Source organism: Vidua chalybeata, chromosome 18 (genome assembly GCF_026979565.1).
Source record: "Vidua chalybeata isolate OUT-0048 chromosome 18, bVidCha1 merged haplotype, whole genome shotgun sequence".
NCBI lineage: Eukaryota > Metazoa > Chordata > Aves > Passeriformes > Viduidae > Vidua > Vidua chalybeata.
In genome coordinates, this window is record NC_071547.1 from 13,982,398 (window position 1) to 14,002,630 (window position 20,233).

The window sequence follows — 20,233 nt, forward strand, 5'->3', positions numbered from 1 at the left end:
TAGACACCCCCAGGCTTGAAAGCCCTTCGAAACATCCTTGGGCAGAGAGCAGAAGCCCAGTGAAGTCATGAGAGCAGCAAAGTAAAGGCGGAGGCTGCCTTTACTGTGCCATGCCCATGAGGCTGTGACACTGAAGGGGACAAGGCAGGTGGCATTTACATCCTCACCAGTGCAGGAAGCCGTGCCAGGGGAGGCAGCTGGTCTGGTCGTGTTTCAGGTGAGGCCTTTGTCACCATACCGGAGCATCACTGGCTATCAATGGGATTTTGGGTTGTGATGCTGGGGGTATTCACCAGGACAGCAAAATCTGTGCTGTGCTATGACACATTGAAGGGAATATTTAGCAAAAGCTGCCATCAAATCTTCATGGAGGAGTGTGGCAAAGTGTTGGGCATGCTTTCATCCTGATCCAGGCTATTGCCCCAGTCGAAGCTGGGCAGCACAGCTCATAGCTCTTGTTTTAAAGGACCCTTTTTTCCCATTACCCAGCAGCTCAGCCTCTGGCTGCTCCAGCACAGCAAAACCTCATGGTGGCTCCTGAGAAAATCATTCCATGGAGGTGTTGCTACCAGGCTGAGGGAAGGATGGGCAGGGGACAAGCTGGACAGCTGGACACAGCAGGGTTAACTCCGTAAGGTCTAAGTAGCCCAGGCATAGAGATCTGCAGTCAGCCCACCCAAAGCCTCTCCAGCATTTGGGATCTGGGGATCCTTGAATGGAAATTTGAGGCATTGAACTGGGGGGAAAAAAGTCATTTCCATTCAGGGATGTTTTCAGGATACTCCACTTCGCTGGAGATGCTCTGTGCTCTCTCTGCCATTTCCAGTCCCCTTGGGCAGCAGTGCAGCTTCTGTAGGCTTTGAAGTCCTATTAAATCCAGTATTTTTAAGGCATTTTTAACCCATTTCAATGAATCTTTCCTCTTACTAATTCAAGATAGGAACCTTTTCCCGTGCTCTGCTGCCACCAATGCACAGCTCATCCTTCACTTCTCATCTCCCGCACCCCAGCACGCACGGGAAGGACCCATCACCATCCCAGCATGCAACACTCCGTGTGTTTTTAGGGATTGGAAGAAATCTGGGCAGCCACGCGGCCTCGTCCTTCCCAAGCCATCCACAAACAGGCATGACCCTGGTGCAGTGCCCATAGGGGATGTTCCCCACTTCACAGAGTGCAATCCCACCACTACCGGTGATGCACCACATTTCTGGCCTGACTCATCCACTCCAAAGCGGACAAATTACGTCCGAAACGCTCCTGATAAAGTAATTTAAAACATCTGTAGCTGCTTCCAAGCTGGAGCAGGGGGATAGTCCGAGAGTCCTCCCCGTGCATCCCATGGGACGGGCTGGAGTGGAACCGCCTGGAAACTCCGGCCGCGGCCGCGGGAGACAGGGGCTGCTGGAGCGGCAAGGCCCGGGATGAGCAGGAATGGCGGCCGGGAGCGGCGGGGGCGGGGCGGGGGCGTGATCAGGGGAGGGGCTGGGCCGGGATTGGCTGTCTCTGGGGGCGGGGCTCGTGCAGGCCGGAGGGGCGCGCGTCTCGGGGGCGGGGCGGGACGATGGAGGCGCGCAGGACGTGTGACGAGTCCGCGCATGCGCAAATTGCAGCAGGAGGGCGAGGCCGCGCGGCTCTGCGCAGGCGCAGATCGCAAGAGGGCGGTGAGGGTGAGGGAGCGGAGCGGAGTGGGAGCGATGGCGCGGCCCGGCGGGTTCGAGGCGGCCGAGCAGCAGGAGGAGCAGCAGCAGCAGGAGGAGCAGCAGCAGGAGGAGCAGCAGCAGCAGGAGCAGCAGCAGCAGCAGCAGGAGGAGGAGGAGGAGGAGGAGGAGGAGGCGGAGGCGGAGGAGGAGGAGGAGGAGGAGGAGGAGGAGGTGCTGTCCCGGCAGCAGGAGCGGCACTACCGGCTGCTGGCCGAGTTGCAGGCGCTTGTCAAGGCGCTGCCCAGGTGAGCGGAGCACGAGGGGAAGCAGGGGCCGCTGCCGGTGCCGGCGCTGATCCGGTTTGTGCCCGCAGTTCCTGCCAGCAGCGCCTCTCGTACACGACGTTGTCCGAGCTGGCGCTGGCGCTGCTGGACGGGACCGTGTTCGAGATTGTGCAGGGGCTGCTGGAGATCCAGCACCTCACCGAGAAGAACCTGTACAGCCAGCGGCGGCAGCTGCACAGCGAGCACCGCGGTACCGGGGCCACCGTGGGGGTACTCCCGGGCCACTGGGGGGACTGGAGAGGGGAGCGCTGGGGCGAGGGCCACAAGAGCGGCCATCCTGGAGCACTGAAGGGGACAGAGCGGGTGGACAGCTCAGGAGAAATGGGGGTAGCACTCCAGGGAAGTGATGGGGACCCTGCGGGGGGAGAGGGGGCTGGGGCGTCTCTGGGGTGGGGAGGAGGTTCGGTGGGTACTGGGGGTGGGGGCGGTGGGGGGACACCAGGGAGACAGTCTGGGGGGGCAGTGGGGGCTTGGGGATGGCACTGGGGGGGTGGGGGGTGACAGTGAGGAGGCAGATTGGGAGACAGTGGAGGACACTGCGGGTCACACTAGAGGGCACTGGGGGACTGTGATGGGGACACTGGGAGCTGGGGATGACGCCGAGAGGGACAGGTTGGGGGGGCTTGGGGGTGGCACTGGAAAGGCAGGTTTGGGACGCTCTGGGGGTGGGTTGTGAGGGCATAAGGGAGATATAGGGAATGGCATTGCACGTTGGTTGTGGGGAGGGCACTGGCGGGGGGAGGGATGGCACTGGGGGCACCTGCCAGCAGTGTGCCCTCCTGAGCCCCCCGTGCCCATGGCAGGGCTGAAGCAGGAGCTGTTCCATCGGCACAAGGAGGCCCAGCAGTGCTGCAGGCCCCACAACTTGCCACTGCTTCGTGCAGCCCAGCAGCGTGAGATGGAGGTGAGAGGGGCTGGGCTGGAGATGGGGGGGGAGGGGGGGGGTTGCAGAGCTGTGTCCCTTCCTAGGGCTCTCACTACCCTCTCCGGTGCTGCAGGAGCTCTGCAGCATCTCCAGAGGGTTTGGCTCTTCCTATCCTGCAGCCTCAGGAGACACTAGCTGTCCTGGCTGGCCTTGCTAGCACAGACTTATGTTCCCCACCCCAGTCTAGAGGCCTCTTCCTCTTGCTCTGCCTTTTGTCCCCTCAAGGTAGGGGTGCAGATAAGGTTGTGATCTGAGAATTGTAGAAGCTCAGGGGCCTGCTCCAAAGGCAATGCTCTCCACAGTGCTTTAATGATCCATCATTATCTGATGGGCTGAAGCCTGTATAGGATAGGTGTACCTATCCTATAGGAGTACCACGGATAAGGAGGAAACACCTCGAATTTCATAATTACAGTAAGAGTTTCTGAGAGCATCCCAAGGCATTTCAAAAAGATTCAGTCCCAGACGACTTTTCTGTCATTTCTTGGTGATAGATAGAGGCAGTTTTGTAATGTAAGACAATGGCAAGTAGCTGGTTATGTTAATCAGTGGAGTTGAAATGTAAGGGGGGTAAGCTACTTTGGTCCACATTAGGTGAATGAGAAGTTTCCTGTCTTGGCCCATGGCAAGCACCATGGCATTGCTTGCTGTTGTTGGATTCTTTGGTGTTTCCACATTCCTCATTTCCTGTCAAGGTGACTAAAGCCAGGCTGGACCTCTGGTACCTGTCCTTGTTGCTTCTGTCTCTGAGTAACTTAGACTTGCAGCAATAATCTTTACTGCCTGTTTTAAATGCTTCCAGTATTTCATTAAATTGCCCAAATATGTCTCACTTCTTGTCTTACATGCTGTGCAACTTCCTCCTACCCGCCCTCTACCTTTCTTCTGTTTTCGCCTCCCAAGTGTTAATAGAGTCACTTACTCTTGTCTTTATCCTCTGACAGTTCTGCTGTAGAGCACTTTGGGAATAGATTGATCATCTCTGTTATATCTGATATGTGTATAATTGGAGGTCCCCTCTGTGGTTCAAGGTTTCCATGACCAGCTCCCATGAGATAGCTTGGGATTGGTCTCCCAGGACAGGTAATACGAGGTGTATGTTTTAGATATTTGACTCCTCAGTGGAACCCATGGCATTTAGAAAAGCTTTGCCCATCATGCAGGGTCCGTGGCCACCAGGGCTGAAGTAAAACTTGTGTGTCTCAGATTTGTCCGAGATACGGCACTTTTCTCTAACCTAGAATTAGATGCCAACACTAAGCAATGTGAGGCACTTAAATTTGGGTGTTTTTTTCAAGCCCAAAGAAAGTCAGTCCTCCAGCATAGTAAGTGAAGGAGGCAATAACACACTGAGATGGGTGGGAGGAAGGAAAATCTGGAGAATGAGGGATTTTAATCTGTTGTGTCTCCCACAAAGGGAGTGAACCCCTAGACTGAAGAAAATGTGAAGACTGAGCTTGCTTAGGTTTGCTCCTCAGCATCCTTTGGTGAAGGAGCAGTCATCACTCTGCCTTGCCTTCTGTTGGGGCTGGAGTTGTCTTGAGTTTCTTCCCATTTATTGCCATGAGATCCTACCCTGAATGTTTTCTCTGGAGCAGATTTTGTGTGGTCACCTTCTAGTGGATCCAAGTTCTGCATCCTCCTTAATTGCAGGTGGTTCTGTGAAGGTTTCTCACTGTGATGTGCTAATTGTGGGGTCTACATCCAGGAGAGGTTCCAAGAGGTAGCTCCTGCCCCATGTGAGTGATAACTCTTTGTTAGGTCACACCTTTTCCGGAGACCCATGGATACCCCTGCTGCAGACACACCTCATCCCTTCCCCAGACTGTTCATGGCCAAGAGTTCTGCCACACAAATTCTGAATTTTCACCAGGAATTGTGGCAGGGTGGAGGCATTCAGCTCCCCTCCAAGGCCATTTTAACCAGCAGCCGCTGGGATTTGTGACTTCTGCCTTTCTGTGCAGTGGCGATAGTTTAACCACATGGATGTTTCCAGCTGAACATGTGCCCATGCTCTCTGTTACAAAGGGGCAGCATTACATGAATGAAATGTTAAAACTTGTGGCTTTTCACAGAGTCACAGGATAAGCTGAATTAGAAGAAACCTACAAGGGCCATCCAGTGCAGCTCCTGTCCCTTCACAGACACCCTCAGCAATCCCACCCTGGGCATCACTGAGAATGTTGTCCGAACCCTCCTGGAGCTCTGGCAGCCTCCGGGGCTGTGCCCATTCCCCAGGGAGCCTGGGCAGTGCCCAGCACCCTCTGGGGTAAGAACTTTTCCGATATCCAGCCTAACCCTCCCTGAAACATCTTCAAGTCATTCCCACAGATCCTATCACTAATCACTGCCGGAGCCTTCCCCCAGATTGGGGTGACTCCGGGTGGTGGTAAAATCTCTCCTCCAACCCGTGCCTTCAAAGAAAGACTCAGTAGTCTTCAGTCGTCTGGTCTCAAGGCAGTTTATTGCATGTTATCTCAAGGCACACAGACTCCCTGACATTGTCCCTGATTTCTTCTCCCTCTGCGTCTCTCTCTGCGTCTCTCTTCGTCTTCTTCTCTGTCTCCGTCTCTGTCCCTGTCTCTGTCTCTGTCCCTGTCTCTGTCTCTCGAGGGGCCGGTGCCATCTTTTATATCACACATTACGTATTAGGTGTTTATAGTTTTTCCCCAATGCCTATTACCTATGTTGAACAGTGACTTTCTACTCTAAACCAATCTGTGAGTGCCAACACCACCAAGAACATGGGGAATAGGAAGAAGAAAGAAGGAGGACAGGGCACGCCCAAATCCCTCCATCTTAGAACCTCTGACCCCCATGTACAAAACTCAGACCCCTCTGTACAAGGCCTAAAACCCCCCTGTACAGCACTCAAAAATCCTACCTTTCACTTTGTGACTACTTCTATTATAATATCTAAACTTTTGTGATTTCTTGTTCTTCCTGCAAGGTTGGTAAATTGTTCCATGGGTCAGACTCAAGACCACAGGGGTTCCTGGCCGCCTGCCAGGGTCTCAGAGGCTTCTGCCCTGGGCCTGGAACATCCAAGAGTGTCTGAGGGACACCTTGGGTTCCGACAAATCACCACAGAGAACAGATCAGTGTCTGCCCCTCCTCTTCCCCTTTCAAGGAAGTTTTAATTTTAGTGAGTCTCCCCTCAGTCTCCTCTTCTCCAGCTGAACAGACTATCTGTTCCTCATATGTTTCCCCTCAAAGCCCTTCACCATGTTTGTTGCCTTCCTTTGGATGCTCTCTAACGGTTTATTCCTACTTCTTGCAGGAGAAGCACAGAATCATGGAATGGTTTGGGTTGGAAGGGACCTTCAAGTTCATCCAGTACCACATCCTGCCGTGGGTGGGGACACCTGCCAAGGTTGACTATCCAAGGTTGCTCCAAGCCCCATCCAACCTGGCCTTGGACACTTCCAGGGATGGGGTAGCCACAGCTTCTCTGGGCAACCTTTGTCAGTGTGTCACCATCCTCACAGGGAAGAATTTCCTCTTAACATCTAATCTAATTCTGCCCTCTCCATTTGAAGCCCTTCCCCCTTGTGTCACTCTATTCCTTGTCCCAAGTCCTTCTCCAGCTCTCTTGGAGCCCCTTTAGGCACTGGAAGGGGCTCTAAGGTCACACAGAGGCTTCAGTCCTTGGAGCATCTCCTTGCCCTCCTCTGGACTTGCTCTAGCAGCTCCATGTCCTTCCTGTGCTCAGCCCCCAGAGCTGGAGGCAGCTCTGCAGGTGGGGTCTCACCTGAGGGGGGCAGAGGGGCAGAATCTGCCTCTTCACTCTGCTGTCCACCCTATAAAAATGAGCCTGTCATTGTTTTTTGATGGGGTTTGATGATTCCTGGTGTTCCTTGTGGCTTGCAAGGGAAGTCTGCTGTTCAGTGCAGCCTGGTGAGGTTGTATCACCTCTGTACACATGGGGCTCTTTACTTGATCTGTTCTCTGCTTGTCCCCTGCAATCCTCGTCTCTGCTTCCACTCCTGATTTCCAGCATGCCTTTGTTTGCTGGGCTCCATTCTTCTCTGGAGGCAGCACAGAAACTCTCTGCTGAAGTTTGGGCAGATGTTGGCGAGGCAGGAGTGGCCATGACCTCCTGGTTGGAGCTATTCTGGCAAAGTCCTTCTTTCATAATGTTCTCAGTCTGTCAAAAATAGAGACCAGCATTCAGATTATTTCACAAATAAATAGGATCTGTATGGGGTTTACAGCTCCAGTTCCATATTAGTGTCCAGGGAGCCATCTTGATGAGCTTCAGTGGCCTAGGTTATTCCTCCAAGGATTCCTTCAGCCTCACCTGAGAGGGGTACATAGTTCTTGAGCTGATCTCAGCCATGGCTCAGGTGGTGACTCATCAGAGAAAGTGATTCAGACACTGATCAGTTCCTCGTGGTCTTTCCTGGCCTCCAAACACTCGGAGAGCAGGCTGTTCCCATGACTTCCCTGCATTTTCTTGAGTGGCAGCTTTGCAGGTGGAGGTGTGAGCCTGTGCTGGTTGCCCACTGCTATGCTTGGACTCATCAGGAGAGATTCAGGGCCTAGTTGCTCTTGGGTTCAAAGTAAAAATCTTAGAGAGGAGAAAAAGCTGGGCAGAAGGCAGATAGTTCACTTTCCCATTGACTTCTATGTTTTTCAGGCTATGGAGCAACAGATCCGAGAGGAGCAGCGAATGATGGATGAGAAGATAGTATTGGAATTGGACCAAAAAGTAATCGACCAGCAGAGCACCCTGGAGAAGGCTGGGGTGTCTGGCTTCTACATCACCACCAACCCCCAGGTTGGTGTTTGGGCACAGCAGGCGAGGTGTTTTCACAAGAGCCTGGAGTGACAAGGGGGAATGGCTTCCCACTGCCAGAGGGCAGGGTTAGGTGAGATATTGGGGAGAAATTGTTCTCTGGAAGGCTGGTAAGGCACAGGTTACCCAGAGCAGCTGTGGCTACCTCTGGATCCCTGAAGGTGTCCAAAGACAGCTTGGACAGGGCTTGGAGCAAACTGGGATAGTGGAAGGTGTCCCTGCCTGTGGTAGGGGATGGGAATGGATGACCTTTAAAAATCCCTTCCAACCCCAACCACTCCATGGTTGTTTGACAGTGCTCTTGGGTTAGTATCTTTATTTATTTTTTAATCTCACGTTAGATAAATTGGGGATGGGTGTGTCAGACAGAACAATCCATCCTTTGCCTCCCTGCTGGTGGGTGGTGTGCACTGGGCAGAACTTGTACTCAGTTCATAACTAAAGAGCAGAAACACAGGTACCGTTTGGCAGCATTCCCAACTTCCTGCAGTATTTTTTTCCATTGTGGAGGGACAAAAGTCTGTGCCAACAGCCTGCAGTCCTGTGACTCTCAAATAGTTCTGAAAAGTGCTAAAAAATTCATTTACTGCATTTATATTCAGCTTAGCTATGAAAACTGACTTCAAGACTGTTTATTAGGCACCTTGCTCGATCTTGCATGTGACTTGCTAGAGCTGATGATCTCAGGCTGTGATTAAAGAATTGTTCCCAGTTTCCCCAGGGCATTTGATCCCAAACTATCTGAGGAGTCACCTGGGGTTGTCCACATTGTCCTTACGCCATCGCAGGAACGAAAAAACTCAAAGTTCCCAAGTCTTGTTGTAAAGCCATACAAGTTTGCAGGGAACGCAGAGACAGGCTGTTCTTAACTCTGTTTCTTCAGCTGATTAAATGTCACTTTGGTAAAAACCTACTGCTGAGAAAAGATGGCTTAAATGAAGCTAAACAGGCATTTTCTAACACCCACCCACATGATTCCCAGTTGTGGAGCCTTGAACAAGCCTCTCATTTTTTCAGTGTTGCTATTCCCCAACTGTATAATGCAGAGAACCTGTTCTTTCCCTCCTGCCCTTCCCTTCATGTTGTTTTTGTAAGTAATAACCCTTATTAAGGTTCCTCTTTGCTGGGTTTGTGTATGTTTGCATTTAGGATAGGTGCCAAGCCCAGCCCGGATCTTGGCTTGTGCCTTTGAGTGCCACCAAGAAATCCCTGCTGGAATCTGTTCACAAGGTTCCCATCAGCTGATGTGTTTCCTCCCCCCCCCACACCAAGTCTGTATGAAATGCTTCCTTGTGCAGGGGATATATTTTTACAAAAATAGATTTTTATTTCCATAGCTCCATGTCTGCAGGGCTGAGTCACAAACCTACACTCACAAATTCTTGGCTCCACCATGTTGTCTGTGAGCTAGGCATAACTAAAGAACGAGCAGGTGGCAAAGGAACTGTGAGCTAATGTTGATGTCTCCACTAGATTTTGGTCCTGGAAAAGGGAGTTTTCCAGAAATAGGGAATGCAATGCTTGCAGGTAATTTGATGCACCAGCACAGCCATGTTTTACACCTGCCTTGGATCCCACTTAGAGGGTTCCCAAAGTGATCCCTCCTCTTCCTGCCCTTCTTTGCTGGGAAGGGGTCAGGAAGTTGGAGATGCTGTGGGGGATGTGGGGAGGGGCCTGGAGAACCTTCTCTGGGGCTGCTGCCCCTCCTCAGCCTGCAGAACTGGCCAGCCCTCATAGCCCCCAACACATATATCATGGTCAAGAAGAAAGAGCCTCTCTGGATCCTTAAGGAATCCTCAAGTGCTGGGATTCCTAAGACAGCCACAGTTTGCAGCAGGTCTGGTAAGATGTCACTGCTCCATGTTTTAGAGAAACACCTGAACAAAGTGAAGCGTTTGGTTTTTAGTTGCCTGGTTGATTTTTCTTGTAATTCCCTAAGAACAAGAAGCTCTTGAGGAGGTGGTACAGGCCAGTCCTTCCTGCATCCTGCAGCAGGGAATGGGATCATCTACTTGCACAAACATTTTTCTCCCTTTGCAGGAGCTGACTCTACAGATGAATTTGCTGGAGCTGATTCGGAAGCTGCAGCAGAAGGAAGCTGAGGCTGAGAAGACTTTTTCTTGAAAGAGCAAATCTGCTGTTCACGTCCCAGAGTTTTTCCTCTGATTTCCCTCTAAACAACAGACTGTCCATGCATTTGCTTTGTATTGTGTCAGGAAGAGGCTACAGGAGTAGAAGAAATTGCTGAGACACTTAGATTAGAGCTGGGGCAGGCAGAGCCCAGTGCAGGGGGTGGTTGGGAGCCTGGGGTTGGCTCTCAGATCCCCAGGATCTCAGGATCCTTAGAGCAGTGTCAGCTGCATCTGGCTCAGCTGGGAGCTGATGGAGCATGGCCACCTGCCAGGAATGTCCTGCAGTGATACTGAGGCCATCACTGAGCCACAGAGCCCCTGTGTTTAGATGATATAACTGGTTGGGGGAAACAATTCCAAGGATGCTTCTGTGTGTTGTTAAAGCAGAAACAACCTCTTAGACAGGCAGACCCTTCCCAGAGTCTCCTCCAGGCTGGTACCAGCATTATCTGTGTTCGTTTATCTGTATGCTGGCCAGCAGTATCTGTATTAAAGGAGGATTTCAGGCCTCAACCCAGAGTTACTGGACTGGTGTTAGCAGTGTTCCCACTGGCTTGGAAAGCAGAGCTTTTGCTTTGTTCTTTTAAAACAGTTTCCAAATTAAGAGAAATAAAACACTTTCCCTCTGGGAAAAGGGCATTCAGCTTTCTGAATGCCAGTGGTTGTGTTTGTCCTGTCATCAGCTGATGAGTGTGGGGCTTGTAGTGCATTAGATGAAAGCTGGGGAGGAACCTGGAGTGTTTCTGAGATCTTTCAGGGTGTTGGAAGAGCTTGTGGGTGGCCTTACGGCAGGGAGAGCTGGTGCTGGAGGAGACAAGATCAGCACTACAAGGACCAAGGAGGCTTTTGGAAATTCAGAGCTGAGGCGCCCTCCCATTTCTGTCATGTGTGGGTGTTGCCTCCCCATGGGGATGATGCTGCTGTGATTCAACAGTTGGAGACAAGACCTACCGCTTGTGTGGAGTCTTCACCTCCTGAATGAAAGTCCCCATGTGGAAAGTAGGCTGTATGGGACCTGCACCACTGCAAGGTCCCCACAGAGCTCCTGGAACTGTGTGGCCGCTGAACCCTCAGGTGGGAGCTCTGTGCTACACTGCTGAGCAATGGTGAGGGGCAAGGTGGGCAACATTCCCCTCTGGAGATACCTTCATCCTCCTGGGAGGACATGGGGTAACCACTGGTGCAGACTGGGTGAAGTCAGCATCTGTGGTCAGGTTTATGACCAGAGCGATTGGCAAGGAAATTGCTTCCTGAGGTGAGGATAGGGAAGGCAGGGGTGAACAATGGGTTTTATGGCAGGAAAGGATGCCCAGGTGCTGGGGGATGTCACACTGCTTCCCAGAAGCTTCCCTTTCCTCTACATAAGCTCTCTAGAATGACTGGAGCAGCAGCAGACTGAAGGTGTGGCTGGAGGAGCTGGGATCAAGGTTACTGCCTGTGTGTTCAGCCCCACTGCGCTGCCCTTTGGGGTGAGGGATGGAGTCCACCTTGGACCAGAGCCCCCGTGACCCAGGACTGCTGCTGTCTCTGCAAGGAGAGCCAGTGCCAGGGGCTGTTCTGGCACTGCCATGACAACAGCAGCTCTTGGGCTTCCTACTTCCTCCATCTGTTTGCAGATGGCTCTGCCAGGCAGCTGATTGCATCCAAGCTGAAATTTTCCATGCCGGTGGTCAGGTTGGGTTTCAGAAAGGCCAAGGTAGAGAGCTGCAGGGGGTTAGACATGGGTAGCTGGTGGGAAAGGTTATCCTAAGGGAGCAAAGCCCCTGGGGTGGCTTGTGATCAGATCAGCGGGATTTCAGGAGAGGAACACTTGCTCAGCCCCTGAAGCTGGACTGCACAACGTGGAGGATATGGATATTTTTCCAAGCAAGTGTCATTGTGTCACCAGAGGGTGACACCATCCCACAGCATTGCTGTGCCACAGCCACTGCAGTTGTGGTAGTGCCAGTAACACAGGGCAGACCTGGTGAGAGCAACCCGAGGGGGCTGGAAGTTCTGCTGGGCTTTGGCTATCTCAGCTCCTTGGTTCAGTGACCTGTGCAGCTCCCAAACTCTCAGCTGGTGTCCCAGGAACATGTGTTTGGCTTCAGCCATCCACAGATCTGGACCAAAGGTGCTTGCCCAGAGCTCCATGTGTGCCAGAAATGACATGGAGAGAGGATGCAACCTGAGGATCAAGTTTCCTGTTCAGGTGCAAGGTGACTTACGTGAGAGCTATGGCTCTGTGCCAGCCCCATGTTCACCCAGGAGCTGGTGGAAGGTGAGTAATGGGTGTCAGGAAGAGACAACTCCTGTTTTATTCCTTCCTTTTCTTATATTTTGAGCTGTTGAGGAGAAGAGCAAGGTCCCCTCCACAAAAGGAGGTCGATCCAATGTGGATAAAGGTGAATGTGTTCAGGTGAGAGCCCTCAAGAGTTGCAGTGTGGGCACTGAGTTGTGGGTGCAGCTTGAGGGTGACATTTTGAGTGGTGACTGGTGGGTCCATGAAAATGTCAGTTTAAGTGCCGAGGAGCCATCAGAAATTTAGGTGAGGCATGAGTAGGGGATCAGAGAAGAAAATGAAAAACATGTTGCTGCTGTGAAGCACCTAAATGCAAATCCCTTCACCCTGACAAAGGCACGGTAGGGATGGTACAAGCTCCGCAAAGACCCTGGAGACACCAGGGATCTGGAACACCTTCCAGCTGAGCTGGACTCCTTTACCTTTGACAAAGGGCACAAGAGGGGGCAGGGTGGAGATAAAACTATGGGTGGCATGGAGAGGGACTTCACTTTATAGAAATACAAGAGCAGTAGCATTGCAGGGCACCTGTAACAGGCAGGTTTGGGTGGGACAGGTGACTGCTTGGGAAACTCCTACCCTAGGGGGCTGGAGAGGCAGAAGGCTTATGGTGGTTCAAGAGGAGGTAAAGCACTTCTGGAAAAGAAACACCTTTTGACTTAGAGATGGATAGAGGTGATTCCCCTTCAGTGCCCTGCAGAGCCAGGTGGAAACACCAGAGGCTTTTGCTCAGGATTTGTGCTCCTGGACAGGCAGGAGGACTGTGAGCTGGAGGGGCCTGTTCAGGAGCTCCCCTTCCTGCAGCTTTCTCCACACCTCAGTTTCTTCATGACAAACACCTGAGCACAGAGCATGTACCTGCTCTTCAGGTAGTAGCTCCAGAGCAGAGTGAGTAGAGGCAGAGGAGCAGGATCTCAGCCCTTTGCTCCATCCAGAACTGCATCCAGTGGATGGGATTTGGGATAACTGCTCCATCACAGAATCACAGAATAGTTTAGGTTAGAAGAAACCTTGATTAGAAGCTCATGAGCAGGAACACCTTCCACTATTCCAGGGCCTCCCCACCTTCATAGCCAAGAATTCCTTCCTAATATCCCACACAATCCTGCCCTTTGTCAGTTGGAAGCCATTCTCCCTTGTCACTCCAGTTCCTTGTCCCAAGCCCCTCTCCAGCTCTCTTGGAACCCCTTTAGGCATGGGAAAGGCTCTTCCTGGAGCCTTCTTCAGGCTGAACACCCTCAGCTCTCCCAGCCTGCCTCCAGAGCAGCCCAGTCTGCAGCCTTCGGAATATCTCCATGACCACCCTCTATCCCGTTTCCGTGCGGCTCCAGCCGGGCACACACTCCCGGGGGGGCTGCCCACCCTGGGGTCGTGGGGATCCCCCTGCGTCTGCCCCTTCCAGGGACTGGAGGTGCAGCCCCGGTATCCGCAGCCTCTGCTCCCCGCTCCGAGGAGAGACGCCCGGGGCTGGGCCGGGGGCTCGCCCGGACACCGCCCTTCCGCCGAGCCTGGGAGGCGGAGCCGGGCGGCGGCGGCGGCGCGGAGCAGGTGACGCCGGGGCCGTGCGGGGTCCGCGGCACCCTCGCAGGTGAGCGACAACCCCTGGGACCGGGAGCCGGGCTGGGATTGGCACTATGGGGAGCGTCCTAGGGGAGCGCGGCCGGGGCCGGGGCTCGGCCCCGGAACCGGCATCGTGGCGGGGCTGAGCAGGGGCGAAACTATCGCCTCTCGCCGCCCAGGATTAATCCGGAACCCACACACACCCTCCTCGGTCTGGGGTTCCCCACCCTTGGCCACTCCCCGAACTCCGGGAATGCTCCGTGTCCAGTGGGCACCGAGCTCCGCATCCTCCCAGCTGCGCCTGTTGCGTTTGTTGGGATCGGGGACCCCAGTACTGCCAACGCCTCCGGTCGCGAGGACCTGGATGTGGAGGGGCGGGAGTCTCAGCCAGCACGGATTGTGCACGGTGTTCTCACGGACCATCATCGGCCCTGTCATTCCATCATCTCCTCGTGGGCTTTCCATGACCTTTTGGCCTCTGAGATGTGGACCCTGGAGTGGGGCTGCACCAGCCCTCTGAGCAGGACAGTTTTTTACATAGGTCTGGGGCTTCTGGCACAGAAAGGGGGGCAGCTGGGAGGGGAGAATGTCCCCAAAGTCACCAATCACCCCATGGAGCAGCGGGGAAGCAGCACCCGAATGTCCCTAGCGCTGTGTCTTCCCACTGTCATGATGGCAGCTTGCCAGTGTGGCTGGTCCCTGGCACTGGCTGTTTCTTGGTCTGGCTGGGGACTCCCATGGGAACTGCTCTTGACTTCTGCTGCAGCCTCTGGGGAAGCAGCAGGATCCTGGGGGTAGGGAGATGCTGCATGCCCCCATGGTGGGGTCCTGGCACAGCAGGGTGAAGTTCAAATAGATGTTGGATAAGGTGGAGAGGAGGCAGCAAGAAAACCTTCATCAGGGCCAGAGCAGACTGGTTTGGGTTTTAATGGGGAGATGCTGCCCTGCGAGCGCTGTGGTTTGCCTGTCACCTGGCATACTGGCACATGTCCCTGTCCTGTTCCACCCCTGGAGGAGGACACACTTCTGGTACTGAGCTCCGTGTTGGCTGAGGAGCCAGGGACACCTGGAATGTGCCCTGGTGGCTTTTCCACCCTGTCCCCAGCACTTGATACCTCACTGCCAAGGGAATGTTCATCTTTTCCTGCCCCTCTACCAGGTCGCCAGGCAGGATCTCACTGCTGAGGACCCCTCACTCTGCTGAGAGCAGGCATCTGCCTCCACGATGGCAAGATGGCTGCCCCGCTCCACTGACCTGACCCGCTTCTGCCAGAAGCTCAACCGGGTGAAGACCCTGGAGGACGACATGATGGAGACATCCTTTAACAGATGCCTTTCCACCATCGACTTGACGCTCCTGGGCATCGGGGGCATGGTGGGCTCTGGGCTGTACGTCCTCACAGGCACTGTGGCCAAGGAGATCGCTGGCCCTGCCGTCATCGTCTCCTTCATCATCGCCGGCTTTGCTTCACTCCTGGCTGCTCTCTGCTATGCCGAGTTTGGAGCCCGCGTGCCCAAGACAGGCTCTGCCTACATGTTCACCTACGTGTCCGTGGGTGAAATCTGGGCTTTCCTTATCGGTTGGAATGTGCTGCTGGAGTACATGATCGGGGGGGCCGCAGTGGCCAGGGCCTGGAGCGGCTATCTGGACTCCATCTTTAACCACAAGATCAAGAACTTCACCGAGACCCATGTGGGTGCCTGGCAGGTGCCATTCCTGGCCCGCTATCCAGACTTCCTGGCGGCTGCCATCCTGCTGGTAGCCACTGCCTTCATCTCCTTTGGGGCCAAAGTGTCCTCCTGGCTCAACCACGTCTTCTCAGCCATCAGCATGGGCGTCATCCTCTTCATCCTCATTATGGGCTTTGTCCTCGCACAGCCCAAGAACTGGAGCACCCAGGAGGGTGGCTTTGCCCCATATGGGCTGTCGGGCATCATGGCTGGCACAGCCACCTGCTTCTATGCCTTTGTGGGCTTTGATGTCATCGCAGCCTCCAGTGAAGAGGCCAGGAACCCACAGAGGGCTGTCCCCAGGGCCATTGCTTTCTCCTTGGGGCTGGCCACCGGTGCCTATATCCTGGTGTCAGTTGTGCTGACACTGATGGTGCCCTGGCACACGCTGGACCCTGACTCTGCCCTAGCTGATGCGTTCTACAGGAGGGGCTACGCCTGGGCAGGGTTTCTGGTGGCTGCTGGCTCCATCTGTGGTGAGTACAGGCAGCAGTGGGAGGGAGTTGCCCACCCTCCTGCCTTGGGGGCTGGGAACAATCTCCAGTTTGGGTTTGGGTCTGATGGGGTCTTCCTTCTTCTACCCGTCCCTCAGCAATGAACACAGTTCTATTGAGCAACCTCTTCTCCCTGCCACGCATCGTCTACGCCATGGCCGAGGATGGGCTCTTCTTTCAGGTCTTCTCCCGAGTGCACCCCCGCACACAGGTGCCCGTGGTTGGCATCGTGGTCTTCGGGCTGCTTATGGCCCTGCTGGCTCTCATCTTTGACCTAGAGGCCCTGGTGCAGTTCCTGTCCATCGGCACTCTGCTGGCCTACACCTTTGTGGCCGCCAGCATCATCGTCCTGCGCTTCCAGCAGCAGAAAGGGGATGTCCCCGCACCAGCGGCCAGTGGCCGGCCCAACCCTGAGCTCCATGAGGGCCCGTCTGAGGGCGAGCTGAAAGAGTACGAGTCCTTCTCTGACAAGCTGCAGCTGGTGGACAGGGACAAGAGCAAAGAGCAGCGGGAGCCGGGGCAGCTGAAGGCAGCTTTTGAACCCTACCTGGAGTTCCTCAGAGACTTCTTCCCAGGTGAGGTGGTCACAGTGGCCGTGGTGACCTTGATGGTGTCTGCCATCTGCCTCTGCTCCATCTTAGTGTTTGGCAACACCCACCTCCACCTGCCCACCTGGAGCTACTCCCTACTGCTGGTCCTCTTCAGTCTGGGCTTCTTGCTCAGCCTCCTCCTCATCTGGGCACACGAGCAGCAGCACAGCACCCGGACCTTCCAGGTATGCCCAGGGCCCAGGCAGGAAATCCCTCTGCAGGGGTGAGGGGAGGTGGGAGCAGCTCTGATGGACCAGCAGGGCTCCCAGGCACAGCACTTTGTTGAAAGCACCACAACTGCTGAAGGAGGAGGAGGGAGGAGAGGAGGAAGAGGATGTTTGTGGACACTGTGTGTGGGGAGTGTTGGTGCCTCTGCTGTGCGGCCACTGGTTCCCAGGAGGGGCCATCCCCAGCAGTTCTGTGTCCATCCCATGGGATGGATCCCAAGGATTGCTCCTGTCCACCTTGGGCTCCTTTCTCTGCATCCCCACAATTCCTCTGCTCCTCTCCTGCCTCAGCTCCTTACTTTGGCTGTCCTTCAGCTGTGTGATGGAGCCCATTTTCAGCCTCCAAACCACTTCTATGCCTCTTGTGCTCCCCTTCTCCTGTTTTCAGCCCACCTGAGCCCTGATGTAGTCAGTGCAGCTTCATAACACCATTGGTGATACCAGTTCCCTGCCATGCCCCTGCCCTGGCTCCTCTAGCAAGGACCACGTTGGCTCAGGATCACACCAGGAGCTTGTTTGGTCCTCATGATGATGCCTGTGCCCACCCTGCCAGCCTGGCTCCGAGCTCCTGCCTCCATTATTCATTTTCCTTAAAAAAAAGTGCCAGTTCTAGAAATCTCAAGGTGGCAGTCCCTTTGTCCCACACATTTGCCAGTGCTGTCTTTTGTCCCTATGATTTTAAAGATTGAGAATGTGGTCCTGCAGGTCTCACCACCGCCAACTCCTTTTCCCCTGCAGATCCCCCTGGTACCCCTCTCCCCAGCCCTGAGCATCATCCTCAATATCTACCTGATGCTGAAGCTCAGTTACATGACATGGCTCCGCTTCGCTGTCTGGCTTCTCTTAGGTGAGTGCTCCCATGTCTGCTCCGGGGAAGGGGAACAGGGTTTGTCTTGGCACGCTCCAGCTGCTTTGGCAGCTCCTCTCTGCCATTTATGGGTTTGTAAAGCATATCCTGCCCCTTTCTGCCTCCGGTTCCCCTTTGGAGACACAAGGCGAGGTCTCCCAGCATCTCCTGAGCCTCTCTGTTTCCCAGAGTGTCACAGCTTGTTCCTGTTAAAAGTTCAGATCCTCCTTAAAGCCCTGGGCTAGAACCACCCCCTGCTCCTGAGACAGCTCCCTGGGGCTCAGGAAGTCCTTCCCTTTCCCAGGGACTGAGGGTGCTCCCCTTGCTCTTAACATGCTCATAACCTTGGGGCAGACACTTTTCCTCCTGCATGCAGCTCAGTTAAGCCCCCGTGGTGCTTTAGCTTTTTGCTCCACTGGGTTACTGGCCACATCTGTGCCACATTCCGCTGTGGTGCCAGCCATGATGGTGCCAGCAGCCAGGCTGTGCTGGAGCCCCTACTGTCCCTGTCCCTGCTGCAGGCTTGCTCGTCTACTTTGGCTATGGCATCTGGCACAGCAAGGAGAACCTGCGGGAGCCACGGCCCCAGCACGTCAGCGCCCGCTATGTGGTGTTCCCTGGTGGAAGCCTGGAGGAGAGGGTGCAAGCAGTCCAGCCCAGCTCCCAGCCTGCCACTGGGCTGCCAGACACCGACACCGATGACTGCAAGAGATGACAACCCTGGCAACGGGAGCACTTGGAGATGGGAGCATCAGGATCTGCTCCTGCAGTGAGGCGAGAGACCCATGCCCCTCCTCCTGGTCCTTCTGACAGCAGAGCCACTGGGGCTGCCCTGGGTGTGGGGCTCCACCTGGAGAGGATGAGGATGCTCACCCTTCCCCACGCGCTTCTGACAGAGTGTAGAGGGGCTGGCTGCCTCCCTCCCCATCCCCTGCACTTGAGAGCTGGGTCTCAGCCCAGTGCCTGCCCTGCTCATGAGGAGCTGTGCCCTTGCTCACCTCTCCCTGAGCACATCCTGGCACTGTGCAGCACATCTCCTGTCTGCCAGCACATCCCTGCAGCTGGGGATGCAGAGGTTCCCCAGGGACCAGGACAGGCAGCCCAGTACTGCCCATCCTGACTCTAATCCTGAGTGCAGCCCCCCTGCCTCCTGCAGAGTCCCCTTTGGAAGGAGGCAGGGGCCAATCATGCATTCCCACAAGCACCCTTGCATCTCTATGCCCAGGGCTGCTCTCCTCAAAGGCTGGGGCTGAGGGAGCTGAGGAGCACCTGGAGACATGACATGGAGAAGGGATATGGCCAGAGTGGGTGGCTGGGAAGGCACCCCAGGAAAGCCAGTGGAGGCTGGCACAGCAAAAGCCATTCTGCATCTTTCCAGCTGCTGAAATTTGCTGTCTGAGGGGTGGACTGGGGGCCATGCCCGCAGGAAGATAATGCTATGGCCAGGCTCTTGCCCCAGTCCTGAGCAGGGTATGGGTGCCTTGTACCTGGAGGTCCCCAGTGGCATCCCTGAGCTGGTCTGCCTGGAGCCAGCTCCCTACTTCTGCACCCCAGCAGCCCCACCTGCCCCACCATGGGGACTCAACCCTCCATGATGCCACTTCCAGGCTCTCTGGGACTTGGGACAGGCTCAGCAGGTGCTTTTTCAGTATTGTCCCCTCCCCAGCAATCATCCCCATGCTTTGAGGTCACCCCAGCTGCAAGGATGTCATGGGGGGTCCCCAGCAGCACTGCTGCAGCCACCCCTGGCTGTTTTGCCCCTGAGCCCATGGTCAGTCAAGCGTGAGGCTGCCAACTTGACAGACCTTGCAGCATGGACACCCTGCTCCATCCACATGCTCTGCATGCTGCAAGGAGCTGGGGACTGTGGGCAAGCTGTTCCATTACTTCTTGCTGGCCAGTCCCTGGGGGGCCCTAGAGAGGCTGTGGGGACCCTCAGTAGGATACGCTGGCTCCGGTGAACCCCTCTGTCTGCCAGCACTGCTCCGTGTCCCACCTAGTCCCTGCCCTGCTGCCACCAGTGCTCTGGTCCCGCTTGGCACCTCTGTGTCGTGGCTTGTGAGCAACAGGCTGATTTGGTCATCCTCATAAACACTGTTTCTGTGATGGCTCTGACTAGTTGTTATCTCTGTTTCTCCAAGTCTCACGGTGGGAAGCACTCCCCAGTTGACGCTCAGGAAAGCCCCCCCAGAAAGTGGGGAAAGGGAGGGTGCCCACTGCCACTGTGCTGCCACCTGGGTTCCAGTCACGAGGACAAGCTCCAGCCAGACCCACAGAAACCGGGACCCCACAGGGCTGGGGTAGGCTGGGACTTGAGCCTTACAGTACACATATACCCAGATAGGACTGAACCCCACTGTGAGCAGTGAGGACAGTGCTGAGTCAGCACCAGGGCAGGGTTACTAAAGCTGCCCAAAGTTATGAGCCAAATTGTGCAATTAATAGGAATTATTTATAACCCACAGTTACCCCCATCCCCACACTGTTGTTCTCTAGGGAAATGTCCTTCCTGAGATAACAGAGTCCTTCTTCATTAAAAAGCAAGTGTTCAACAGAGCACCCAGGGAGGCACAGGCTGAACCCTCCTTAGTGACTCAGCTTTAATCTCGGTAATAAAGCCATTGTGAGCAGGACAAAGGCGAGTAAAAAGATCCACAGGGA

The 20,233-nt window shown here is 54.8% G+C and overlaps 2 protein-coding genes across 3 annotated transcripts; both read left to right on the plus strand.

The window, feature by feature from the left end:
• The first annotated feature begins 1,660 nt into the window (after window positions 1-1,660).
• LOC128797013 (protein DGCR6) lies at window positions 1,661-10,505 on the plus strand. The gene is made up of 5 exons (XM_053959188.1): window positions 1,661-1,948; window positions 2,017-2,177; window positions 2,791-2,891; window positions 7,552-7,692; window positions 9,751-10,505. The coding sequence occupies exons 1-5, from the start codon at window positions 1,698-1,700 to the stop codon at window positions 9,832-9,834; spliced, it is 738 nt and encodes a 245-aa protein (XP_053815163.1). The 5' UTR covers window positions 1,661-1,697; the 3' UTR covers window positions 9,835-10,505.
• Window positions 10,506-10,543: 38 nt separating this feature from the next.
• On the plus strand, window positions 10,544-19,687 carry SLC7A4 (solute carrier family 7 member 4). Of its 2 annotated transcripts, none has more exons than XM_053959187.1 (5): window positions 10,544-12,102; window positions 14,843-15,890; window positions 16,007-16,683; window positions 17,464-17,572; window positions 18,094-19,687. In XM_053959187.1, the coding sequence occupies exons 2-5, from the start codon at window positions 14,909-14,911 to the stop codon at window positions 18,285-18,287; spliced, it is 1,962 nt and encodes a 653-aa protein (XP_053815162.1). In that variant the 5' UTR covers window positions 10,544-12,102; window positions 14,843-14,908; the 3' UTR covers window positions 18,288-19,687. The 2 variants fall into 2 exon arrangements, with proteins under 2 accessions (XP_053815162.1, XP_053815161.1); XM_053959186.1 differs by lacking the exon at window positions 10,544-12,102 and adding an exon at window positions 13,646-13,711.
• The last annotated feature ends 546 nt before the right edge of the window (window positions 19,688-20,233 follow it).